General features: G+C 49.5%; 2 protein-coding genes across 2 annotated transcripts in view; both read right to left on the minus strand.

Annotated features, from left to right (window-relative positions):
* Window positions 1-3,374: 3,374 nt before the first annotated feature.
* Window positions 3,375-24,045, minus strand: part of LOC141977494 (putative PIP5K1A and PSMD4-like protein) — a 72,780-nt gene continuing 52,109 nt past the window's right edge. Inside the window, exons 16-25 of the mRNA XM_074939014.1 lie at window positions 18,672-18,919; window positions 12,516-12,656; window positions 11,732-11,846; window positions 9,454-9,540; window positions 7,929-7,997; window positions 5,744-5,959; window positions 5,541-5,649; window positions 4,798-4,929; window positions 4,095-4,162; window positions 3,375-3,711 (exon numbers count right to left, since the gene is read on the minus strand). Of these exons, the coding sequence (XP_074795115.1) occupies window positions 3,544-3,711; window positions 4,095-4,162; window positions 4,798-4,929; window positions 5,541-5,649; window positions 5,744-5,959; window positions 7,929-7,997; window positions 9,454-9,540; window positions 11,732-11,846; window positions 12,516-12,656; window positions 18,672-18,919 (1,353 nt within the window). The 3' untranslated portion in view covers window positions 3,375-3,543. The remainder of the gene's footprint in view (window positions 3,712-4,094; window positions 4,163-4,797; window positions 4,930-5,540; window positions 5,650-5,743; window positions 5,960-7,928; window positions 7,998-9,453; window positions 9,541-11,731; window positions 11,847-12,515; window positions 12,657-18,671; window positions 18,920-24,045) is intronic.
* LOC141977287 (small ribosomal subunit protein eS28-like) lies at window positions 22,511-22,749 on the minus strand. The gene has a single exon (XM_074938685.1). The coding sequence runs from the start codon at window positions 22,733-22,735 to the stop codon at window positions 22,526-22,528; it is 210 nt and encodes a 69-aa protein (XP_074794786.1). The 5' UTR covers window positions 22,736-22,749; the 3' UTR covers window positions 22,511-22,525.

Below are 24,045 nucleotides of genomic sequence, written 5' to 3' on the forward strand. Positions count from 1 at the left end.
CAGCCACGAAATAGATCCAGTTTTGCAAGACAGGGCTACGCAAACCTGCGTGAGCAGCCTCCAGAGACTGATGCTGGCCCTGCTAGCCATAGGCTCCATCTTCCCTAAAAGGGGAGTTGCCAGAGTTATTTGGCCAGCTGGATTCAAAAAGTTAATATAGGAGTGACATCACAGTGAGTTGCAGATTTGCCTGACCAAGTCCTGGCCCCTAGTTACATTGAAATGTCCTGTAAGGGGGATCCTGGACAGAGATGCAAAATTAGGGGTGCAGAACTAGGTCTAGGCATAACAAGTTCTCATTACTGTATTGTCCACACACTTCTACAATAGCTGATTTGACAGCAGCAAAAGAATGGCAACCAGTGCAAGCTCTGCTGGAATTAGCTAAAGGCTATTATTCCTTGGTCCGGCTGAGAGCTGCCCCATTTCATGCAGTGGTCTGCCTCTCTGGACAGTCCTACTCAGCAACTCAGGGTTAAGAGAGGATTCCCAGCTCAGTCACTTACTAGGACACATGAAAGAGGTAGTGGAACCCCAGTCCTTTGGGACACTCTAGAACTAGGCTGGTCAGAGCAATAGGGGGGCGACCGTGCACCATCTCTTATTTCTTCGCTAGTCTCTATGAAAACAACAAAACCCCTGTGACATGCCTACTTGCTAGTCGGGCATATCTAAGAGCAGAGGTAGCGAGAGCTGATCAGCCATTTATGGCCCATCAGGGCAGAGGAGGGCTATTGCTTACTAACGCTCTTGATTTTGTGTCCACACAGCTTCCCCCAGGCATCACATAAGCATGGTTGCTTAGCAAGCCCAGAGCTCATGCAGGGAACACCAGACTGCAAATCCAGCTCTCCCGGCTTACTGTATTAATTCCAACTACATCCACGTGGGATGGCCACGCACACGTCTAAGAGTTTCTAGCCTTTGGTTCTATACTTTGGGGGAGAACCAACAAATAATGAGCATGGGATTCTGTATCACTGCTTTGCACGAGATAATCAGTAGCAATAAAATACAGAGATGTGACAAGTTGCCGAGTTACCCGTAGCATCAACATGTATCTAACTAATCAACTCAGAAGCAAGCGCCAGTCTGCAGAGATTCTTCATTCCGTTGTAATTCACATGGGTTTGGTGCCTCCTTAGCACCTTCTGTACTACTCGGTGGGGATACGAGGAAGATATATTAATGACTGACACAGTGATCAATAAAGAGCACCACAAAACAGCCTTTGTCTCAGTGTGGATAATTTCTGGTGCAGACAATATTTCCTAGCAAGCATTCTGCTGCGCAGGAGCGAAGGGTTCCTGAGCAGAGCCTTTGGCTTTTAAATCTTTGAGACAGGGAGAGTCACCACTTGGGTATGTTCTCAGCAGCGGATGTAATGGGGGTTCTGTTGTAGCACATGGATTTTGAATGGGTGGGTTGAGGAGATAAAGTACACTGGGCCCTACAGCCCTTTAAAGACTACAGGCCAGGGCACTGGTGTCCTCACTGCTCCACAGACGCAGCGAGGGAATCTCCATGTATTCTGCACTGCACGTGTATTCACCCAGAGGCTGTCTGGTCTGAAAGTAAAGCTCAGATAAGGCCATAGAAACATGATGGTGCCAGACTGCCTCTTGGAACTGCTGAGAGCTTGAAAGTGCAGCCAATCCATTTGCACTTCAGGGCTAGCGGGATGGGTTTAAAGTCCTGGTACATCACAGCTGGAGAGACAGTCCCTGCTGTTTAGGCCTGTATGAAACAATGAGCCTGGTACAGCTCAGCCAGAAGATATTTTTGGTGGGCAAGTTCACATGGCTGAATAAATCTGAACAGCGAATTTCTAACACAGCTCTCATCCTGATCTGCAGGGCCATCTGCTGGTCCAGCCTTAGGCTTCCTTTAACATACCTAACTCCCACCCTGCAGGATCCCTTGGTACTCTATGGGAGGGGATTCATGAGAAAGCTTGTAGAGTTCTTAGCAAATAGAACATGCTGAGGTACTTCTGGGCCTTTACCAAATGGCTTCTGTGCTGAAAGCTAGGGAACTGCCTCCTGCTAGAAGGGTGATGGCTTTTAATAAAGAGGCAATTAAAGTTAAAATAAGGCCTCTCCTTCTGCCCCTTCCCCAATGCACAGACGAGAACGGCTCCAGGAGAAGCACACTAGCGTCACTCCTGCAAGCAAACACTTACGTATGTACAGCAGCACTCTGGTCATTTAGTCTGAGCTCCTGCATAACACAAGGCAGAAAATTTAATCCAGCGATTCTTGCATGGAGCCCAATGACCTGGGCTGAGCTGGAGTACCTGCTCGAGAAAGACATCCCAGTCTTGATTTAAGGACTCTGAGAATTTACCATCCTTGTGATTCCATTCTGTTGGTCAGTTTCTCTCACCAATAATAATTTGCGCCCTCTCTCTCCTCTGAGCCTTGCCAACTTCCACTTCCCACCACTGGCTCTTGTTAAGCCTTTGCTAGATTTAGGAGCACCAAGGTATCAGATCGATGCATAACTCTTCCCTAGGCAGGTAATCCTGTTTGCTTCAATGGGGTTACTCCTGTGAGTAAAGTTACACAACTGATTAAGCGTTTGCAGGATCTGGGCATAGTGGGGAAGGCTCTCAGGGGTTTATTTCCTTTACCACAAAGGTCCCCACGTACCACAAAGCTGAGAAGGGAATATATGTAAGATCAGCAAGCCGGGGATGTTGGTTGGAAGGTTGGATTTGGATTCGGATTCAGTTCAGTTTAAGGCAGCTCAGGATACTGTGGAGTTAGGGGACCGACCTGCACGCTAGAGGGGCTGCAGACTATGCAACGCAGCTTTCCATGGCAGAAGCCCTGTCTACACACAGGCTGTACTGGTGTAGTTAAAGCAATTGACCCCGAGTACACGTATAGCTCTATACAAAGGTGCTTCATACAAATATAGCTATTCCCACACAGGAAGGGGATGCAATACCCCAGTATAAGGCTCCTCTATCCCAGTATAACCAAGTCCAGACTAGGGGCTGTTCTGGTAGATCAGTAAAAAGAGAAGCATTCCCCTAACCGATGGTTATATCAGTACAAAATCTCTCTCTAAACCAGACTTAAGAGATGCAAGGAATTCCACTTGGACCCAACTAATCTGGTTTAAGTGAAGCCCTCTCCCACTCTGTAACCTCATGGGCCTAAGGGGGCAGCTTTCCCTGGAGGCGGGTCACCCCATCACTGCAGGGATTCTTGCACCCTGCTCTGAAGCAGCTGGTTCTAGCTTGGAGTCAGGAGACTGGGCAAGGTGCACCCCTGCCAATTCCTATGTGGCTCTAAGAAAATCCATAAGCATGTTCTATAGTTACTTTAGGAGGGAGATGGAAAAAAATTTAACGTTTTTATTAACTGTTACATCAAGAAAAAAAAATTCCTACCCTCGCCCTGTGATCGCTCCACAGCTACCTGGAGAGCAGTGATTAAGTAAGTTGAAGTTATTAGGTTACATGGACTGGAACATGCAGGGCTGAGATTATCCCAATCGCTTGGCAGCGGCAGGGAGGTCAGTACCCCAGTGCCATCACTTCTTCTCCTCTTCCTTTTTGTCCTTGTTCTCCTTGGAGGCCTGAGAGGCCAAGGAACCCATGGCATTGCGGATGGCCTCATTGTTGGGGTCGACGCCAGGCAGGTTTTCAAGCACGCTCTGTAGGAACTCTGGATCTTGCATCACATCATAATCATCTTCTTCCTGCACATCCATGTAGAGAGAGTCACTCCCCACTCCCTATCGAGAAGATTGGCCGGGATCTAACAGGCTGACACTGCTTGCTTGAAACACTCCACCCTGTTAGCAGGTGCTGAGCATGCTAGGGAAGGTTTAAGTGGATTCCAGGAACTCACTGAGCCTGGTAGCTCTTGCTAAGGGAGATGGGAGCGGCTCTGTGGGGAAAGGGGAACCTAGGGTGCGAGCTGAGGAGCCCTGAAGGAGGAACCCCAGCAGCAGCCAATCCTACTGACAACGCTTGAACTGAACTGTTATGTTAACCAAGTCTAAGGAGAGGGGGAGTTTGGACTCCACACAGAGTGGATGTCTTGAGAGATTGGGAAAGGGGTGGCTGGGGAGACCATCACCTTGGTAGGTTCTGATGTGTCCATGGCTGCACTGCTATCAACCTCTCCTGATTCAGCTTGGGCGAACTCTGGAGAGAGAAAAGAAATGTCTTGGCTACTGAGTATTCACCACCACCACCTTTACTGCAATCGTATTTACGCTGGGTTGTCAGCAGGGTGTGTATGTAAAGATATTGAAGGCGACTTGCCTGTGGCAGTTAGTGGGCCAGGAGTTTCACAAACCAGACATCCACAATTCCAGGCCTTCAGGTCAGGAGTCTGTCAGCGCTTGATCCCATCCTTGCCTTACCCAGCTGTGCTTATGCATAGCAGCATATGGCAAATCATTCCCTCCCCACTGATCTGCTGCTCCCTGCTACAGACACCATATCAGTCAAGACGTGCCTGGGATAACACCGATGGATGCAGAAGGAAGCCTCAAGGCAGAATAGTGAGAGTTGAGAAAGGAGATTCAGGCCTGAAGGCCTGACGTGAAGGTTCTGACACCCCTCGCCCCCAGACAGGTAGGACATTCATGGAATTCAGGCCCACTCAGACAAGCACTCACTAACTTTGTGCCTCTCCATTTTTGGGTGCCCAACCTCTGTCAGACGTTGATAGGTGTCGAGAACCTGCTGCTGTCTCTGAATTCACTGGGACAGCTCAGTCAGCACAGGATTTGTCTTCAGGGATTAGACAGATGTGCTACATTCTAGCCACTCACCTGGCCCTTGCAGAGACATCTGCATGGCATAAGCAATCTGCTCCTCTTCTGTCATGCTGCTAAGGTCGGGCAGGCCAGCTCTACCAAACTCCTGCTGGGTGATCGTCATCTTCAATAAGGCATCGTCTGAATCTAGCACAGGGATAAACAGAGTACACATTCCTAGAGCAATTCCCCAACAAATTCTATATTCAGAGAAGAATCCCTGCCCACCACTGAAGGGCAGCCACTTCTGGGGTGGGATGAGACAGCTGCACAAAGCGCACAGCAACAATGCACAACAATTCAGGACAGGAAAAAATACTGCATCCAACTGAAAGTGCAGGGGCAGTTTTTTAGGGAAGGCAGAATGTAGATACCCGAGTAGGGAGTGGGCTGAGATACTGGGGCTAACCGTATTCTTGTGGAAAGTGCCATGGGATCTCTAGCCAGTACAAGTGATCAGGGCCTTCTTTTACATCTCAAGTGAAGAGGAACACCACACTGGAGGGATATAAGGAACTACCATGTTGAAAGGAAGTGCACCCCTCCCTAATGAATCCCCTGCAGCGCGTAGGTGTCCATCCCATCCAAATGCAACCCAGGCCCTGCTTAGCACTGGAGGCTGGACACAATCTCAGTACAAAATGATCTGGCTGCATCAGCAGACTCCCCCGCCCCGCTGCACTGAACTCGCTGCTTTGCTCTGCTCACCCCGGCTCCTCCAAACGAAGAGGGATTAGATCCCCCGCCTGGTTTCTTACCATCCCCACCAGTGGCTGTAATTCCTGCCTCAGCAGCGGAGGCAGCTGCAGCTCTCCTGGCCTCTTCCTCCTGCCGCTGCCTCTGCTCCTCCATGGATACACGCAGTGCCTGTGGAGCAGACAATGGGGTAAACTCAAAGCGACAGCACGTTCACAAACAGTTCGGCTCCTTCAAAGCCATTCTTGGTTCCACCATCTCTTACCAGAGCCAGTTCTGGGTCCGCACTGGGATCTACTCCAAACTCAAAGTCGCTAGCGCCAAGGCCAAGCATGGCACCACCCTCCCCAGCCAAAATGGGGGAACTGATGAGGGCATCGGCAAGGCTAGGGCCAGGGGGAACAGTCACCAGGTGGGAACCAGTCCCATCCTTGCCGTTTAAGGTGTTAATGAAGGCAGTCAGCTTGTCTGTGTTGGCTTCCTAGGGGAGGGAGAGAGAGAGGGGGAGGGAAAGAGAGAGGTTAGAACCCAGACTGACTTCCTCCCGTTGACTTGGCTCAAAGGAAACGATGCTGGGCTGCCCTATGAACTGTAATAACCCTGACGTCCTCTTACCAGCTGGTGTTCAGGAAGGGAACTCATCTATAAACACAGAAGTACAGAGAACAGTGATCAGTATGCACCAGGGGTACGGAGACACACCACATTTCAGAGCTGGAAGAGGCCATCTATATAATGGGCCCCCTCCAATGGGCAACTAATTAACCCCCCCAGGAAGTCCCTGTGCAAAGTGAGGACAGTTGACCTGGAACATTGCTCTATTCAATTCATCCTGAGTTTGCTCATGTTTTAGAGTCCTGCTCAAAGGAAGTGCCAGTAGTTTCCTTTCATAGTGCTGTGACATCACTGGAGGATCAGGAACCTTATGGCCTGGGTGTCATCTGACAGTCAGCCTGAAGGTGTACCAGCAACACTAGAAAAGAGATTGTTCCCAACAACCAGAACAAACTTTGGCCTATTTCTCCTCTAACATGGGCACCACATGTCTTGAATACAGCACAAATTTTCATACAATTGCCCTCCACCAGAATCCATGTTACACTGAGGTTTTGCTCTGTCTATCCAGATAGAGCAGTTCAATGTGATACGGCAACAGGCCACTCTGCTTTGCAGCTTGCTCATCAGCTACGCTGGGAATGGTTGTGGTAAATTTCTGGGATTCAGCCATCTCAGTTTAGGGAATAAAACATCATTCTCCGCTGAGTACGAGTTGGCCTGTAGGAAAGACGGTTGGCTGGGGTATCATCCTGGCATCACTGATGCCACCCACACTCTAATGCTCAGGAAAGAACAGTCACAGAACTTAAGTAGGCCCTGTGAAGGCTGCTCCCTCCGGAAATCTGGAAGTGGAGTAGGGATTATTGGGGAAGAGAAGGGAAAACCACCAAACCAATTATTTTTCCCTCTCACCTGGAATGTCATTACCAGCTTGGTTCCAAAATCAACCAAAGTCTTTTAAAGTGGTGATAAGATTCTTTCATAACCACAGTGTTGCAGCTCAGAAACACCACTCGGACACATGGGGTGAGAGACCCTGGATGGAGAGGGGTCACCTCACAGGACTAGATGCCAGACCGACAAAATTCAACCACACTTTTATTCGCAACTATCTCCACTGTTCCTTAGCCTTATACCACAATACAGCCCTCTGCCCAAGGATGTCAGAAACCAGCACTGACTAATGTAGCCTGTGACTCACAGAGGTGTGTTCCAGATCATTAACTATATTTCATGAACAGTAATTGAAGTCTTTGATGCGTGGTTGCAAGGGAATATGGGAACTTCACACTGCCTTAGAGGTTTCATCCTAAGGATGGGTTGGGGTTTTTCATACAAAGGGCAAAGTATGTTTTGCATACAAAGGTTTGTGCCACCTGAGTGAAACTCAGAATTACAGCTGGCTTTCTATTTTCAGCCAGAACGCTGTGAGAAGGCAGGTGACTAAAGTATGCAGAAAAGAAGTTAAAAAAAAATATTAAAAGGCGTCCTTCAGTACCTTCATTTATGGAAACAATTTTAAAAATCCAATTTGTTTTCTTTTTGCCCTTCACGGATGGTGAGTCTAGACCAGTCAATTTCACTTTTAGTTAGAGTCAGTTTCACTAAAGCATTAGCAGAAGCCTGAAATGTTTGGGTAGGAAACACAGCAGGGGAATATTTGAGAAGAGAGTCTCCTTTGGAATCTGCAAAATATTAATGGAAGGATTTCTGTTGTCTGAACAGATCAGCCTTAAAATCCCTGCTGAAGAGATTAAGATGGGGGAATTGTGATAGTATTCTTCACTGGTGTTCCCAGATAGATAGGAGACAAGTGTTTGAAAATGAGATGTAAACCCCTGGCTGGAGTTTGTATTTCAAAGACTCTTGGGAGATCAGTTTAAAACTCTCACCTCTTCTCCAAAGTTGATAATGTCAACATTTACTTTCTCCTTTTTAAGGCGCTTTGCCAGTTTCACCAGCTGCAATAAAGAGAAAGGAGTGTTAGCCTTTCATCACTTGTCTTCAGCTCCTACATCTCCTCCACATAACAGAAAGCAGACAAAAGTGCGTGGGATTCGTTCATCAGGACACAAAGCCAGATATAAAAGCACCTAATTTACAGGTGCCAGTCTATACAAGCTTCATAGTAAGAGATTATTTCTGAACAGTAAAATGTTTGAGAGGTTTCATCTCCCTTATACTCCTATGAAAACCAAATAGGCCAGAACTTAAAATCAATCCTTAAAGCCAGCAAGCTTCTTTTAAAGAGACACACGGACAATCTGAATTACATTACGTCACCTTTTTAATTGTATGTACTTTGACTTAATTAAAAAGGCACCTATCTAAAATTCTGAATGTTTTTTTATAACAAAAAAAAAAAAAATCCAGACAAATACAATTAAGAGTTCAGACTTCTGACTGTTTGATACTTGAAGGCTTTTTTAATACTGCAACAAGACATTTAAGCATGTTCTGATGCATGATCCAATTTAAATGCCCTCACCTACTGGGGGCAGATTTAAATTTTCACAGTTGCAGGGAAATTATGGGGCGGTCAGACAATTATTTAATCACAACATATATTGAGATTCAAAAAGTTAGAGAGTTATAACTGTTAAAACACAAATTGTCAACATCACATCAAAATATACAAAGTAAATATCCTTAAATCAAACTAAGTTCTCAAGCAGCATTTTTCAATGGAAATATTTTTTCATGGGTTTGTATGTGTATAGCGAAATCAGTGTTTACCAACATTTACCTACAGAAATGGAATCCTTCCAAGCCTATGTATAGAATAGGCTAAACGAGGCTCTGTTTTGATAGAAACCTGTATTGCCTGGAAGCTGAGTTAGTTTATTTGCATCATTCCTTCTTTTCCATTTTCACACCCACCCTCCCACCCCCTTTCAGTAGCTCACATTCTAGTAGCAGGATTTATCAGCTAAAGAGTCATCTCACTGGGACATAAGCTTTGAGCCTTGCAGTTCTTGATACAGATTCAATAAGATTGCTGTAATATGAACGCTCATTAAGATTTCTTAGAACCAGGTTTTCTGGATATAAAGACTGACCAACATAGTCAGTTCAGAAACACATTGAACAGTTCCAGTTTCAAGAAAGCAGCTGTTATTAGGTACTTGATATCAGGGTGATGAGAGCAGTATAAACACCTAGATAAAGAAATTCCTGTGAAAACTGAAGGCACGTCTACATTTAAAAGGCTGCACTGGCTCTCCCATCGACACAGAGCTGTCTACACGGGGGTTAGGTTGGTATAACTACGTCGCTCTGAGGAGTGGATTTTTCAGACCGAGTGAGAGTGCCATAGTTATATGACATAAGTCTGTAGTGTAAACCAGATCTGAGGGTTCACCATTACGGATTAAACACACCCATGAAATTGCATCTAACTGGTCGTGCTTTACTCACATCTTTCTCGTTATCTTCCACAGGGCTCCCAACAAAGGCAATGATACGCATCTTGTGATTCTTGCCTTGACGATGTTTCAAAGCCAACTGGAAAATAAGAGTTGTCATCCAAGGTGAACATAAGAAAGGCCATACTGGGTAAGACCAAAGGCCATTATCCTGTCTTCTGACAGTGGCCAGTGCCAGCTGCTTCAGACGGAATGAACAGAACAGGGCTATTATTGAGTGATCCACCCCAACGTCCTGTCTCAGCATCTGGCAGTCAGAGGCTAGGGACACCCAGAGCATGGGGGTGCATCCATGACCATCTTGGCTAATAGCCATTGATGGACCAATCCTCCATGAACGCATCTAATTCTTTTTTGAGCCCACTTATACTTTTGGCCTTAACAAGATCCCCTGGCAATGAATTCCACAGGTTGACTGTGCATTGCGTGAAGTAGTACCTCCTTTGGTTTGTTTTAAACCTTCTGCCTGTTAATTTCATTTGGTGACCCCTAATTCTTGTGTTCTGTGAAGGGGTAAACAACACTTCCCTGTTCACTTTCTCCACACCACTCATGATTTTAGAGACCTCTGTCATATCCCCCCCTTAGCCGTCTCTTTTCCAAGCTGTACAGTCCCCGTCTTTTTAATCCTCAAAAGGAAGCTGATGGTGACGGATGTATCAAGAAAATGTAAATGCCCAGGAGGGAGAGGAGTTGCGTGGGATGGAAAAAATGGGACATTGTACACACACACCTTGGAATAATGGGATGAACCTGAACTAAATACCACTAAATACCACTTTTATGAAGCAAGATTCGTTAGACTGAGGAGTATTTTCAAGATGATATAAGCCGTAGTGTAATAAGCTGCTTTTAAGAGTCTGCTGCTTCCACAACATGCTTTATAAGGAACTGGCACTAGTAATGCCACTTCTCTATCAAAGGATTCCAGCATAACAAACATTAGTTTAGTTGCATTTGTGAGGCAGGTATTATGATCCCTATTTTGCACCCAAGGAAACTGAGGCAAAAGAGAATCATTAAGTGACTTACTCGATGTCTACACGGCAACTCCACACCCTCAGCTAGCCCGTGCAAGGGGACTCAGGCTCACAGGGCTCAGGCTGCGGGACCGTTTCACTGCTATGTAGATGTCTGGGGTCAGGCTGGTGCCCAGGCTCTAGGACCCTGCGATATGGGAGGGTCCCAGAGCTGGGTCTGAGCCCAGAAGTCTACACAGCCATGAAACAGCCCTGCAGCCCTAGCCAACTGGCATGGGCCAATGGTGGGTTTTTCTTTGCTATGTAGACATAAGTAAATCTGTGGCAGAGCTGGCAACAGACCAGAAGGTCGGCCTCCAAGTCTTGTGCCTTAACTACAAGACCATCGTTCCCCCCAGGGCTTTGGAGCGGAGCCCGGAGCAGCAGGTTTCTGCCTGTAGCTGGAGCGGAGCACAGCTCCAAAGCCCTGGTTCCCCCTCTAAATATATAGAGTAATAGCTTTCCAGATGTACACACCAGAGGATGACATGAGAAGCGCATATACCAGTACACAGCGAAAGTACAGGACAGAAGGGAGTGACTAAACTTTGAGACCTATTCCAGATGTTTCCGGGTAACAAATGCACTTCTCCTTTGTGGGTGCGAATTGACGGAATTTGGCCCCTGTAAATTGGCTGCACATACACGAGATATATTGCAACTGTAACCCAGCAATTTGGTAGCAAATAAAAAGCCATCTCCACAGACTCAGATTCTCTCTAGTTTATATTTCTCTTTCTTCCCCTTCACCAAACAGCCTCATTGATTTTCCCACACTCAACTTCTCAATAGAATTATTCACCACGGTAGCAGACTGGATTACATTAAATCCCATAACCTGGCTCAATTCCAACTCGGGCAGTTACATGTCACTTGTCTAAATTCACCTCACACTTTCAGATGAAGACATTTAGTGTCCTAAACTATGATGAGACTTTATTACAACAATACCAAGCCCTTATCTAGCACTTTTCATCCTTAGATCTCAAAGTGCTTTACAAAGGAGGTCAGTATCACGATCTCTATTTTACAGGTGGGGAAACTGAGGCACGGAAGTGGCATGAATTATTCAAGGCCACCCAGCAGGCCAATGGCAGAACCAGAAATAGAAGCTAGGTCCCCGAGACACAGTCCAGTGCTCTACCTATGAGACCACACTAACCGTAAGCAGAATGCTTTAGGATGAGAGGGGTTATAGAAATACAAGACGACGACTCATTTAAGAAAAGTCACGAACAAGGTGTCACTTACATGAGCAACTCGGATTCCTGTACAAAAGGTAATTTTCCCTTTGGGTTGCACCGTGTGTAATTTGGAAAGGATCCGTCCTGTGTCTGGGGTAAGTGTGGTCAACACTTCACAGTTACTAGAACAATATAAATGGTTGCATTGTTATACGAAGTCCTATCAAACTTCCCAATACCCCTTGTAAGGTAGTATCCTTTTGCAGGTGGGGAAACTGAGGCACAGGGTCACCCACAGTCACATGGAGAAAACAGCAGAAGCCAGTTATCCCTAGATCTGTGCTCAATACACTAGATCAGTGTTTCTCAGCCTTTTCAGGTTGGCAACCTGAAATGTGAGGTCAAAAGTGTGTGTAACTCCCTTACATTTACTATAAAAGGGTCAGAACTGCATCGATAAGCCTATGTAATTTGTGTTTTTTGAGAGGCTGACAGAATACTTAACCTTGCAGGATGAAGGTGTGCAGGGAGCGGGATCTCTGTTGTAGATTGTATTATAATCCCCTCCCTTATCCCCCGCACTGCCTTTCATGACCCTCTTACCCACATCGGGGTTGCAACCCACTGGCTGGGAAATACTACACCAGAGCAGTGTTACTCAAAGTGGTGGTCCACGGACCGGTGCCAGCCCGCGAGCCATCGGCTGCCGGTCTGCGCGCACATTGGGAAAACAAATTGCCGGTCCCCCACATCAGATAGCTCGAGAAGCACTGCCCTAGACCACACTCATTATTTGGGTGGGAGAGCAGGAGTCATTTTGATTTCTAGGAGGGGGAACTCTACAGACGTACTTAGCTAAGGTAATGAGCCCCACGTTGTTCTCTGGGTTGCTACGGGTTTTCGAGTGGCACACGATGTTGACAGCATCTTGCTGGGCCTGCAGGCGAGTAGGTAAAAAGTCCCCATTTCTCATGTATTCACTGTTGTCAACACTGAAATACAGAAAGAATCAGACAAGGTCAGAACTAAAAAACAGGCTTGTCTGGTTTTTACCCTAAGCTGGTTCATGAAAATGAAGCCTCAGGATCCTAGATCTGTGGCCAGATGGCTAACAACATACATGTCTCCTCGTCCTTGTCAATTCTTAAGGCAGAGAGGGAGAGAAGGAAGCATACAAGTAGCCTGCAAAAAAAAGTCAAAGGCTCTTCAGCCAAGGCAGAACCGACCTACAGAAATCCCATACTTTACATGCTCAAGAATCTTGAAATTCAGATGCAAGAACTAAACCCATTTTAAAGCCCTGGTTATAGTAGGACAATGCAGAGGCCTGTCCTTTGGGCCTATGGCACAGACTCTGAGAGCCCATAGTCCAGTCCATGAGTCCTAAAACTGGGCATGCAGCTCCCCCCTCCCTGTAACTGCCAGCTGAAGAGCACTCAACATCAGCTGCATGTTCTGAGATTCGCAGGTGAACACAAAGAACAAACAATTTCTCTTCATCCATCAGCAGTATTAGCTATGGCTGGAGACAGGACAAAGAATAGCTGGACCAATCTGATGGGGCAATACCCATGTTCCTATCAGTATGTATACGCAAATCTCTCTTAGGGTTATGAACATTTATTTGACGTTTTAAGAAGTAGCCTGCAGCTTTTTGATATTATAGCCACTTAGCACTGCTATAGTTGTAGGTTCCAAAGTGCTTTGGCAAAGGTGAACAAATATCCACGCCCTCATTTTACAGAGAGGGAAACTGAGGCACAGACAGGGGAGACAGGTCACACAGAGTCAATGAGAGCTGGGACTAGAACGGTCATCTGGTGTCTCACAGCCCCAGGCGCTAATGAAACATTTGATGCAGCTCAGGCTCCTGGCAAACTGTCAGCATGGTGGTGTCCCAGAGTCCAAGCACCCCCCGTTATACAGATTCGATTGTCTGGGATACGGTAACGTCTAGGGGTTAAAAAAGGAGACTGAGAAGCAGAGCTTCTGGGCTCTATTCTGGACACTGCCACTAACTCACCGGAGGGAGGGACTTTGGGTGAGTCACCCCTCTGCGCTTCAGTTCCCTCCCCCTGTGTAAAATGGGGCTAATTCTCCCTTGCTTTTTGCAACAGGCATTGAGCTCCTTGGGTGAAAGGTGCTAAACATGTGCCTAGTATTATCAAGCAGTGAATTACCAGCTCTGTGGTTTCACTTCTGTTCCCAACAGAGAACGATTAACATCCCAGCTCCCCCTCAGTTAACAGGAGCTGTTGCACTGCAGTTGTGACCTGTTAGCTACACTGACAGCGTAAGTCAGATTTACTCTCCACCCACCAGCCGGCTGACCCATTCCATGCAAGCTAGCACATCTGCAACACTGATGGCTTGCTACGATAGTGCTTTCATTGAGGATTGGCTGAACAAAGAGGGGCTCTACGCCAGTGGTCTCCGACCTTTTTATGCACAAGATCACTTTCTGAATTTAAATGCATCCCAGGATCTACCTAGCCCCTTCCCCACGGCCCCATCCCACTCACTACATCCCCCCTCCCTCCGTTGCTCGTTCTCTCCCACCCTCACTCACTTTCGCCAGACTGGGGCAGGGAGTTGGGACTGAGGTGTTTGGAGTGTGGAAGGGGGTTCCGGGCTGAGCCTGGGGCAAGGGTGTAGGAGGGGTTGAGGGGTGCAAGCTCTGGGAGGGAGTTTGGGTGCAGGAGGGGGCTCTGGCCTGGGACAGTGTTGGGGTCAGGAGGGAGTACGGGGTGCAGGATCTGGGAGGGAGTTTGGGTGCAGGAGGGGGTCCAGGCGTGGGCAGAGTGTTGGGGTACAGGAGGGGGTACAGTGTGCAGGCTCCAGGAGGGGGTTCAGGGCTGGGGCAGGGGGCTGGGGTGCAGGCTCCTGCTGTGGCGCTTAACTTGGGTGGCTCCCGGTCTGCGGCACAGTGGGGCTAAGGCAGGCTCTCTGCCTGCTCCAGCCCCGCGCTTCTCCTGGAAGCTGCCATCCCTACAGCCCCTGGTAGAGTGGAGAGGCATGTGGCTCTGCGTGCTGCACCCAGGCACCGCTCCCACAGCTCCCATTGGCCGCAGTTCCCCGTTCCCAGACAAAAGGAGCCGCAGGCAGGAGCAGAATGTGGAGACCCCCCGATCCCGCCCCCTTTCCAGGACTCAGCGGCGCGGGACCAGGGCAGGCAAGGAGCCTGCCTTAGCCCTGCTGCGCTGCCGGACTTTTAGCAGCCGGAGATCACGATCAACTATCAGAGACTCCAGGATCTACCAGCTGGTGACAATTGGTGACATTCAACTTGATGGCATGTTTGTCAATAACGTGATAACTTTGGAATGCCAGAGCTGATCCATTCTAAAAATGTCAGCGAATGTTCAGTCTAGGCATTAATGGGCAGAAACCTATGGATTTTGGTGAAAAACAAAACTGGGTCACTGATGCCTTCCGTGCCCCCCACATCTCAGCTCTTCCCAATAGAGTTTAAAATGCTGTGCCCCTGAATGACGTAACTCCCAGACAGAAGAAATAATGGAGGGCACATAGAGCCCCATGGGGCAATGAGGGGTTGCAAAGAGTTCCTGAAATAAGGCACACAAACAGCTTGTGGGGCAAATGGAGGCAAGGAGCCCCTGATGTGTGCAATGAGCTCAGCAGACAGAAGCAACTATGTAGTAGTTTTGTCTCTGTGCGATTTTAAACCTTTCACATACAGAATGTCACTGCACAGGATCCAGTTTTAATCCTTGCTCTCCTGGCTGTAGCACACAAAGCCACTTTCTCATGCCAGAAAGCATCATTTGTATTAAAATGCAAACCCTGTGTGCTGCTGAACACAAATATTCTTTACTACAAAAAGCAGCCATTCATTCACACACAAGAATGGAAGTGGATGCGTGTAGTAAGAAATAGCACATGGCATATGGACTTCAAAGTGCTTTGCTAACATTAATTCTAACAACCCTGAGAAGCAAGTTAATACTCTTATTTTACGAGACACAGACATCATGACTCCTCAAGGTGACAGTACCAGTGGCATGATGTGGGCCAGAAACCAGGACTCATGACTCCCAGTGCCCTGGTCTAACCCACTACACCCCCCCACCCACATGGCCCAGCTCTTCTTGCCCTGCACCTTATGCAGTTATTGTCACCATGTGAACCTAGTGTAACAATGAGGGTAAATACATTGCCAGACTAGAATGGTAGCCCACTGCACCCATTCTGCACTGGTGTAGGTGACCATACAATGTACAAGGCAACAATGGACTGGACTCACTAGATCTGGGATTTTATATTCCGATTTCAGAACTCACTCTACCAAAGTCATGAAATCAACAGCTACAAGAGAACAATAATTAACCTGACACTGTCTCTTATTTGAATCTGACATAGTTACTTAGCAAATCAAGCTACTGTGATGTCTCTATCCAACTAACTGAAGAGCTATTTAGTTACCATATACAAAGCACAATGGAAGTTTTGTGCATCTTATGAATCTCTGCCATTGCTACATTTGGTAATTAGACTACAGCAACTAATGGGTCTGAGGTATTGTAGTAACCATAATCTTTATTGTGCTCTGAACAATAGTAAGTTTAGTGATTTTTTTATGCATCTCTGAAGTATAAACTTATTTTATATGCCTGATTTTAGCTCTAGCTATCAGCTGGGTAATGTAGAAAGCAAAACTGACCACCATTTTACTTAGGTTATTTATACTCTCCAGTTCTTGGGGAGTGGGGGAGAAGGGTCAGACACTGTATCCTGTGAACAGTCTCTATTGTCTGCTCTTGTTACAAGTTACTCTGGGCCACATCAAACCCGAACCAGCCTTGGTTGTGCTATGAGATAACGTGTGCGGGGTGGACAGGGAGGAAGGTTGGGGGTCGAATCCAGACCGTGCTAAAGGTGAGTTAACACAGAGGAGGCCCTGGCTATCTTTGTTGATCCAGTGTGAAGTGGATTCTAGTCCAGCTATGTCAAATGCTCCCACTTCTCAGTCCCAACTGATCCTCCCAGAGGGCACCCCTCCCCATCCTCCAGAGTCTGACCACCACACTCTGCCCTGAAGATTCTCAGATTCTCCACAGCATCAAGCCCTCCCCAACCAATGTCAAATATTTGCCTTATCGCACCTGACCCAAATGTCACCACATCCCAGCACTGCCCCCCTCTGAATCTCCTGTCCCAGACTATCATCCATTGCCCACTAAACTAAAGCCCTCCACAGCCAAGGAGAAGCTCCCCATCCAAACAGCGGTCATCTCTATAGCCCTCCCAGCCCAGCCTTACATCCAAGTTAACAACTCTCCCTGCCCTTACCTCAGCCAGCACCAAACCACCTTCTAGCCTGGAAGGGACAGCCAGCTTAGTCCCCTCACCAATCCAGCATTAATCCTTCCTCCCATAAAAGGGCAGTGATTCCCTTCACCTTGTGACCACCCACTGATCCCCTCACTCTACTACTGTGCCCCACAGTCCAACCTAGAACTCAGTCACCCAACAGATCCCACTTCCCCCCACAGCCTTCTATTGATGCTGCCCATTCATCTTCTCCTATCCCATCCCCAGCCCAGAACTGGGATGGCCTCTGCCTCTTTCACATCCCTGCTCCCAACCTGCCACTCATCTCCCACTCTCAGAAATCTCCCCAGCCAGGGTAAATGCTCCATTTACCCCCTGCATGACTTTAACCCAGCCCTGCTCCAGACCCCCTTTCTGGCACCAGCCCTCCCCAACTCCCTCTCACCTCAGACTTTTCCCCACACTGAAATCTCCCCAGCCTGGGGCTATTCCACCCCCGCTTGCCCCGTCCTGACTGATTCAAATCCAGCCCTCCCCTCTCCTAGTTCTCCCCAACCCCATCAAGTCAGCCCTGCTCCTCTTCCCCATCCTCTTACCAGATTCTCACCCTGGTCCTGCCCCCACTTCCCCCACAGAGCCTCTCCAGCCTGACCCTGCTCCACATCCCGCACAACTCAACCCCAACCCTTCCCTTGCCACCCCCCCACCCCTGCTCCTCTTCCCCACCCCACCTGGGCCTCACTCTCCCCTCAGCCTGGCCCTGCCTCAGAGTCCCCCCTGCCTAGGGATATTCCACTTCCCTCGCATAACCCTAATCCACCCCCACCTGCCCTCCTCCAACCTCCCAACTAGCCCTGCACCCCTCCCCCCAGGACCCTAAACATATGTGCCCCCTACTTAGTCCTGTTCATCCCCCCCAGATTCTCTCCAGCCTGACCCAGTGCCATATACCCATTGCTCAACCCTATCGCCCACTCTGACAGCTCCCCCGGCCCCGCACTCAGTGCAGTTCTCCTCACCCCAAGCTGGCCCTGCCCACAGGAGTCTCCCCACCTGGGGATATTCCACCCCCTCACCTGCCCGCTGCTCTCCCCCATCCCCCCACAGCCAGCACTGAACCAGCCCCCAGCTCCACATCCCCCCCCCCCCCCGGTGCCGCTCTGCTCCACCCCGGATGAGCCCCCCTGCCTGACCCTGCTCCCCCTCAGCCCACCCCCACACCCGGCCCCGCCCCACACCTGGCAAGCCCCCCTGCCTGACCCTGCTCCCCCTCAGCCCACCCCCCCAGCCCCACTCCACCCCCAGAGCCCCCCTGCCTGACCCTGCTCCCCCCACCCAGACAGCCCCGCCCCGCTCCTCCCCCAGAGCCCTTCTGCCTGACCCTGCTCCCCTCAGCCCCCCACCCCAACAGCCCCCCGCAGCCCCACTCCCCCCCCAGCGAGCCCCCCCGCCTGACCCTGCTCCCCCTCCACCCAGACAGCCCCACTAACCCCCCTGTCCTGTTTCGGGCGAGCCCCCACGCCTGACCCCGCTCCCCCTCATCCTGCCCCCCGGCCGGGCCTGGACAGCGGAGCAGGAGCCGGGATGACTCAGGGAAACCCCGCGGGGGCCCGGTCCCCGCTCCCCGGGCCCTGGCCCGGCCTATCCTCGGCTCCTCCCCGGGGTCCCGGCCCGACCTCGCCCCGCAGCCCCCGGCCCCGGCCCCGGCTCCTCACCAGACCATAGTGCTCTCCAGCACCATCTTGCCTCCCTCCGAGACACCGGCCGGGCTAGGCCCCGCCAACAAGCCGCCCTCGCACTGGCCCAACCTCCAGCCAATCACCGGCGCCCATCTTAAAAGGTCGGCCGCAAGGGCCGCTGGGAGTTGTAGTTTCTTCGCGCCTTCCCAAGGGGCTACAGGAGGACAACTTCGTCCCCGGCCGGAGGGGGAAGGGCTCGCGTTGCAGCTAGAACCCACCCCCGCCTTGCAAGAAAAGTGCGTGCAGGCAAATCCTCTCACGCAGTGGGATTAGTTGCGTTTTATTCCTCCAGCAGGAAAAGTTACTTGGCCCTGAGGAATGGGCTTTTGCCCTGGAGGAATTGCCAGGTTTTTCCAAACAAAATTGCTTTGGAAATTTCCTGGCCCTGATGCAGAATTCACTTGCCGGCCCTTTGTTGCGATAATAATGGGGGGAAAGAGGAATGCGTGAAATACAAATAATGGGACTTACAGAGCTGGGAGGGAGGGCACTTGTACGTTGTAGGCCTGCGTGGAGCTTGCAGGCATTATTTTGAGAACGTTCTCTGGCCTGGGCTAGACAGGAGCTCAGACTAGATGGTCACAGTTGTCCCTTCTGGCCAGTTAAAACTGGCCTTGCAGGAATGGACAAGCACTTTATTCCCAATTAAAGCTTTGTAGATGTGCCATTGCGACAACAATTCCTGACGTGGCTGCCTGCCAACAAGTGAGCGATTTGGAATGTGTGTACCCACAAGTCAAGTACATGGAGGAGCGCAGCATCTGCTAATTGTTTGGGAGTAGTGCATGGATGAGTTAAGAGCATAAGAATGGCCATACTGGGTCAGACCAATGGTCCATCTAGCCCAGCATCCTCTCTTCCAACAGTGGTCAAGGCCATGTGCTTCAGAGGAAATGAACAGAACAGGTAACAGAAGTGATCCATCCCCTGTCGCCCATTCCCAGCTGCTGGCAATCAGAGGATAGGGACACTATCCCTGCCCATCCTGGCTATGAACTTATCTAGTTCTTTTTTCAATCCTCTCCCAAATCCCCTGTCCTCGCTGCGTCTCCCATCAGCTGATTGACCCTGCTAGGTCTCCGAGATCCATCCTACCCATTCCCCCATCCCTGCCCATCCTAATAACCATTGATGGACCTATCCTCCATGAATTTTTCTAGTTCTTTTTTGAACCCTGTTATAGTCGTGGCATTTACAACATCTTCAGGTAAAGAGTTTCACAGGGCGCCTGCACATTTCCTTGATCAGTATCCCATTTAGCTTCAATCCATCCCATCCCTGCCAGTTAAAATTAGCCGGAGGATGGTAGCCTTGGTTTACTAGGCTTGTGGTAACTGAAAACTCCCACATGTTGGGCACATATAGATCTTACAGTGTAAGCAAAGATACCAAACTCTTTTGTTAATTGTTTTAAAAGCAGCTGGTGCAAGAGAGATGTCCTGACCGTATTTGGCCATTGGGGGTCACTGCATTACCAGCTCAAGAGGACCGAACAGGTACTTGTTTTTCTCTGGAAGAAACATTTTTAAAGGTGGACTTGAGGTTTAGATGGTGAAATTCAAACCTGGGACCATTACGCATTTTGTTTAGGGAGTCCTTCTGCATGAGTGGCTTGTGATGATCTCTCTACCCCATGTTTAAAGTCAGCCCCAGTAACAAAACAATGAGCTTTGTTATTTTAACTTGCTTCATCCATCTATAATAAGGGAGACAACGTGATCTAGTGGGTAGGGCACTGGATCAGGAGTCAGGAGATTTGGGTTCTTCTATTCCTGGCTGTGAGGATGGGTGAGTCACTTCCCCTCTGTTTCCTCTCCCACCCTTTGTCTGCCTTATCTATTTAGATTGCCTAAGCTCCTTAGGGCAGGGAATGGCTCTATGTGGCTAGGTCTACACTACAGAATTACTTCGGTATAACGATGTCACTCAGATCCACACCCCTGAGTGCCCTAGCTCTAAGCGCTGATGTAGACAGTGCTAGGTGGACAGGAGATCTTCTCCCACTGACATAGCTACGGCCTCTGGCGGAGGTAGATTAATTCTGCCAACAGGAGAGCTCTCCCATCGGCGTAGCCCGTCTTCACAAAAGCACTACAGCAGCGCAACTGCATTGGGGCAGCGTTTTAAGTGTAGACCTGCTCTTAGTGTAGGTACAGCACCTAGCACAGTGGGGCCCTGATGTCACGTAGGGCCTCTAGCCACTATTGTCATATTAATAGTCAAAGAATAGTGAGTGCTTTTTAATCAGGAGATCTCCAAGCACTTTACCATGGAGGTCAGTATCCTTATTCCCATTTTACTTGGGGAAACTGAGGCACAGATAAGGGAAGGGACTTGCCCAAGGTCACCCAGCAGGCTAGGAGCAGAGCTGGGACTAGAACCCAGGTCTCCCAAGCCCCAGTCTAATGCTGTATCCACTCCAAGGCAAGTGTGTACATGGCTATGAAATTGCATCTGTTTTCTCATCACCATCTGCTGTCACTTGTCTCAGGCCCTGGTCCTGCTGCGGGGGCCCTGCCCAGAACCAGTTTCAGGATCCGGGCCTTGGATTGTGAGCTGTTCAGTGCAGAGAGAATGGGTTTCTCCAGCGTGCAGCACAGTGAGGTCCTGACCCTGTTTGAGGCCTCTGGCGATTACAGCAATATAAAGTAAGTCCCCCTTCTGAGCCAGCTGGGTCACACACATGTCAGAAGCCCCTCCCCTGCCAATTTGGACAGTTGTTGGTACATTCTGAAGGCACATGGGGGAGTGCAGAAGCACTTTGATTTCACCAGGTACCCCCTTCCCAGGACCAGCTCTCTAATTCATTGTAGAAGGAGCTGTTAATGACAAGGAGGTCATGCCAAAAAGGTGTGTATGGACAGTGACACGGAGAAGGCAAAATCCCTTTGAAAAACAGGGTTTTCCACCACAAGAGATGCTATGATTCAAACAGACCCCAGCTCTCGCCACCCGTCAGTAGGACATAGGCGGGGCTGCCCGCAACCCGGAAAGCAAGAGAGCCGGTCCAGTCAGGCCCCCACCCGGTTCTCTTTAGCTAATAAGCTAGCCAGGGCTTCCCCTAACAGAGTTATATGTACCACTGGGGGTACAGGAGCTTGATACTCCAGTCACATCACAGAATATTTTTAAGGGGCCGGTATGTGAATCAAGGAAGGCTGGGAGCCGCTGTGCCAACCCCATAAAAAATAATAGCTCGAGGGGAAACGTGAGCCAAACGGCCTGCATTCTGCTACCCTCAGCAGACAGCTTAGCAAAGCAAGCACACAGCATATGAAAACATACCATGTTCTAGCTAGGCCAATTTGTTGTTCAGCAGAGTTCAGCTGACATTTGACCTCTCTTTTTCTCCTTCCTTACAACTAACTTTGGGCCTTGTCTCTTTCATCGAAGGGTTGCAATATACCCTTGACTGCAGTGTGGGGTGATTTTCCGAGGAAGGCACTGCTGTCTGTCTAGTTCTTAGCATTGAGCCCTGGGATTGCATTCTGTCACCAGCTTGGCCACAGATTTTTGCACTGTGACCAAAAGCAGGTAACTTCAGCTCTCTGGGCGTCCATTTCTCCATCTGTAAAATAGGCTTATGCTCAAGAACCAGCGCTAGGCACTGTACAAACACTGAACAAAGTGTGACAGGGTCGGGCTAGATGGCTATAGGAGAGTTTTTTTTTTTTTTTTTTTTAACTGGAAAAAAATCCTTTACTGTAGTCTCTGAAACACAACATTCCTCTTCACTAAGTCAAGCGGAGTAGGGATGAACTGTCGCTTCTTCATTACAGGAAGTTGGAAATGATAGTCACATCAGGCTTGCCAACCAGCTGCAGCATAGATCAGCGTAATCGCCTTGCTTCACGCTCACACTCCAGCAGCGTCAGGACATCCCCCTCACGGACAGGCCCCTTTACGTTTCGGATGATGGATCTACTGGTGTCGTCCATGAATTCAACATGAACCTGGGTGCACTGGCCCTGCGAGCCCGTCCGGCCCAGCACCTTGGTGACCCGGGCCAGTTTGATGGGCTGCACGCGGTTTGTATCCATGGCGGCTGCTGTGGGTACGATAATTTTTTTTTTTTTGAAGCAAAAAAGGTATTTTTTTATTTGCATAACACACAAAACAAAACAACAGCATATGCAATGTGTAACACAGCAACCAATCACAATTGTTTTCTCATTAGCTTCAGGGGAGGGAAGTGTTCAAGCTTGCCTGGGCTCAGAGCAGGGGGCTTCCTCGACTCTCGTGGTCTTCCACCCTTCCGAATTACCTGGTGATCCAGAGCGAGGGGGCTTCATCGACTCTCAAGGTCTGCCACCGCCTCGAGTTACCTGGCGCCACGCCCGAGTGTCACCAACAATTCCCTCCTCTGAAAGCACCCAACAAAAGGGGCAGGCTGTGGGGTGACAACCCCGGGGGGAAGGGGGCACGTGCACCCACGTGTGAAAGGACCCCTCTAAGGTGGTGGTGTCCGCAGCAGCAATGGCTGGGGCTGGGGTCCCTTACTCTCTCCCCCAATCAAAGGGTCAAAACAAAGGGAGCCAGACGGGGACACCGAGCAGAGCGCCTCGGACAGCGCCCACCGCTCCTCAAAAGCATCAAGGGAGTCAGTGGACGCCGCCCAGAAGAACTCCGCCCAGATACATGAACGGACCGAGGTTCGGAAAATGGCCCCACAGTCACAGGAAACTCCATCGGCCAACCTCCTCTCTGGTTTTATAGATGGCCGTTTTAGCCAGGGCCAGGAGGAGGTTAACTAGGAGATCCTGCGACTTTGTGAGGCCACGGATGGGGAGTGCATAAATAAAAAGGTGAGGGGAAAAATGCAAACAAAAACATAATAGAAGAATTTTGAGGAGCCGGAACAGGGGCTGCAGCCTGGTGCACTTGAAATATACGTGCGCCAGGGTTTCCCTCAGACGGCAAAAGGGACAAGTATCTGGGATGGGGTTGAACCGCACCAAGTACGTGCCCGTGCTCACAGCTCTGTGAAGGAGCCGCCAACTGATGTCCCCGACAGGCCTCGGAACCAAGGTGGAATATAGGCTAGCCCACCGGGGCTGCTCACCCTCCAAAGGTGGGAGAAGGTCTTGCCACTTTATGTCAGGGTGGGACACTAGGGTGAGGGCGTGAAGGGTGTGGAGCACGAGTGTGTATAGATGTTTCCTTGGCGCGGTTTGGAAGCGTACGGGCTGCAGTTCATGCAGCCGGCTCGCCATAAAGGGATGAGGGGGTCGATTGGGTCTACGGGGCAAGGGTCCAATTAAAAGGTCCGGTGGGCCTGGGGTAGAGGGTGGGCGGGGCGTGCCCTCGAGCAGGGCCCGATCGAGGTAAGCTCTAGCAGCGGGCGGCAAAG

The sequence above is a fragment of the Natator depressus genome, chromosome 24, assembly GCF_965152275.1.
Source record: "Natator depressus isolate rNatDep1 chromosome 24, rNatDep2.hap1, whole genome shotgun sequence".
In the NCBI taxonomy this organism is placed as follows: Eukaryota; Metazoa; Chordata; order Testudines; family Cheloniidae; genus Natator; species Natator depressus.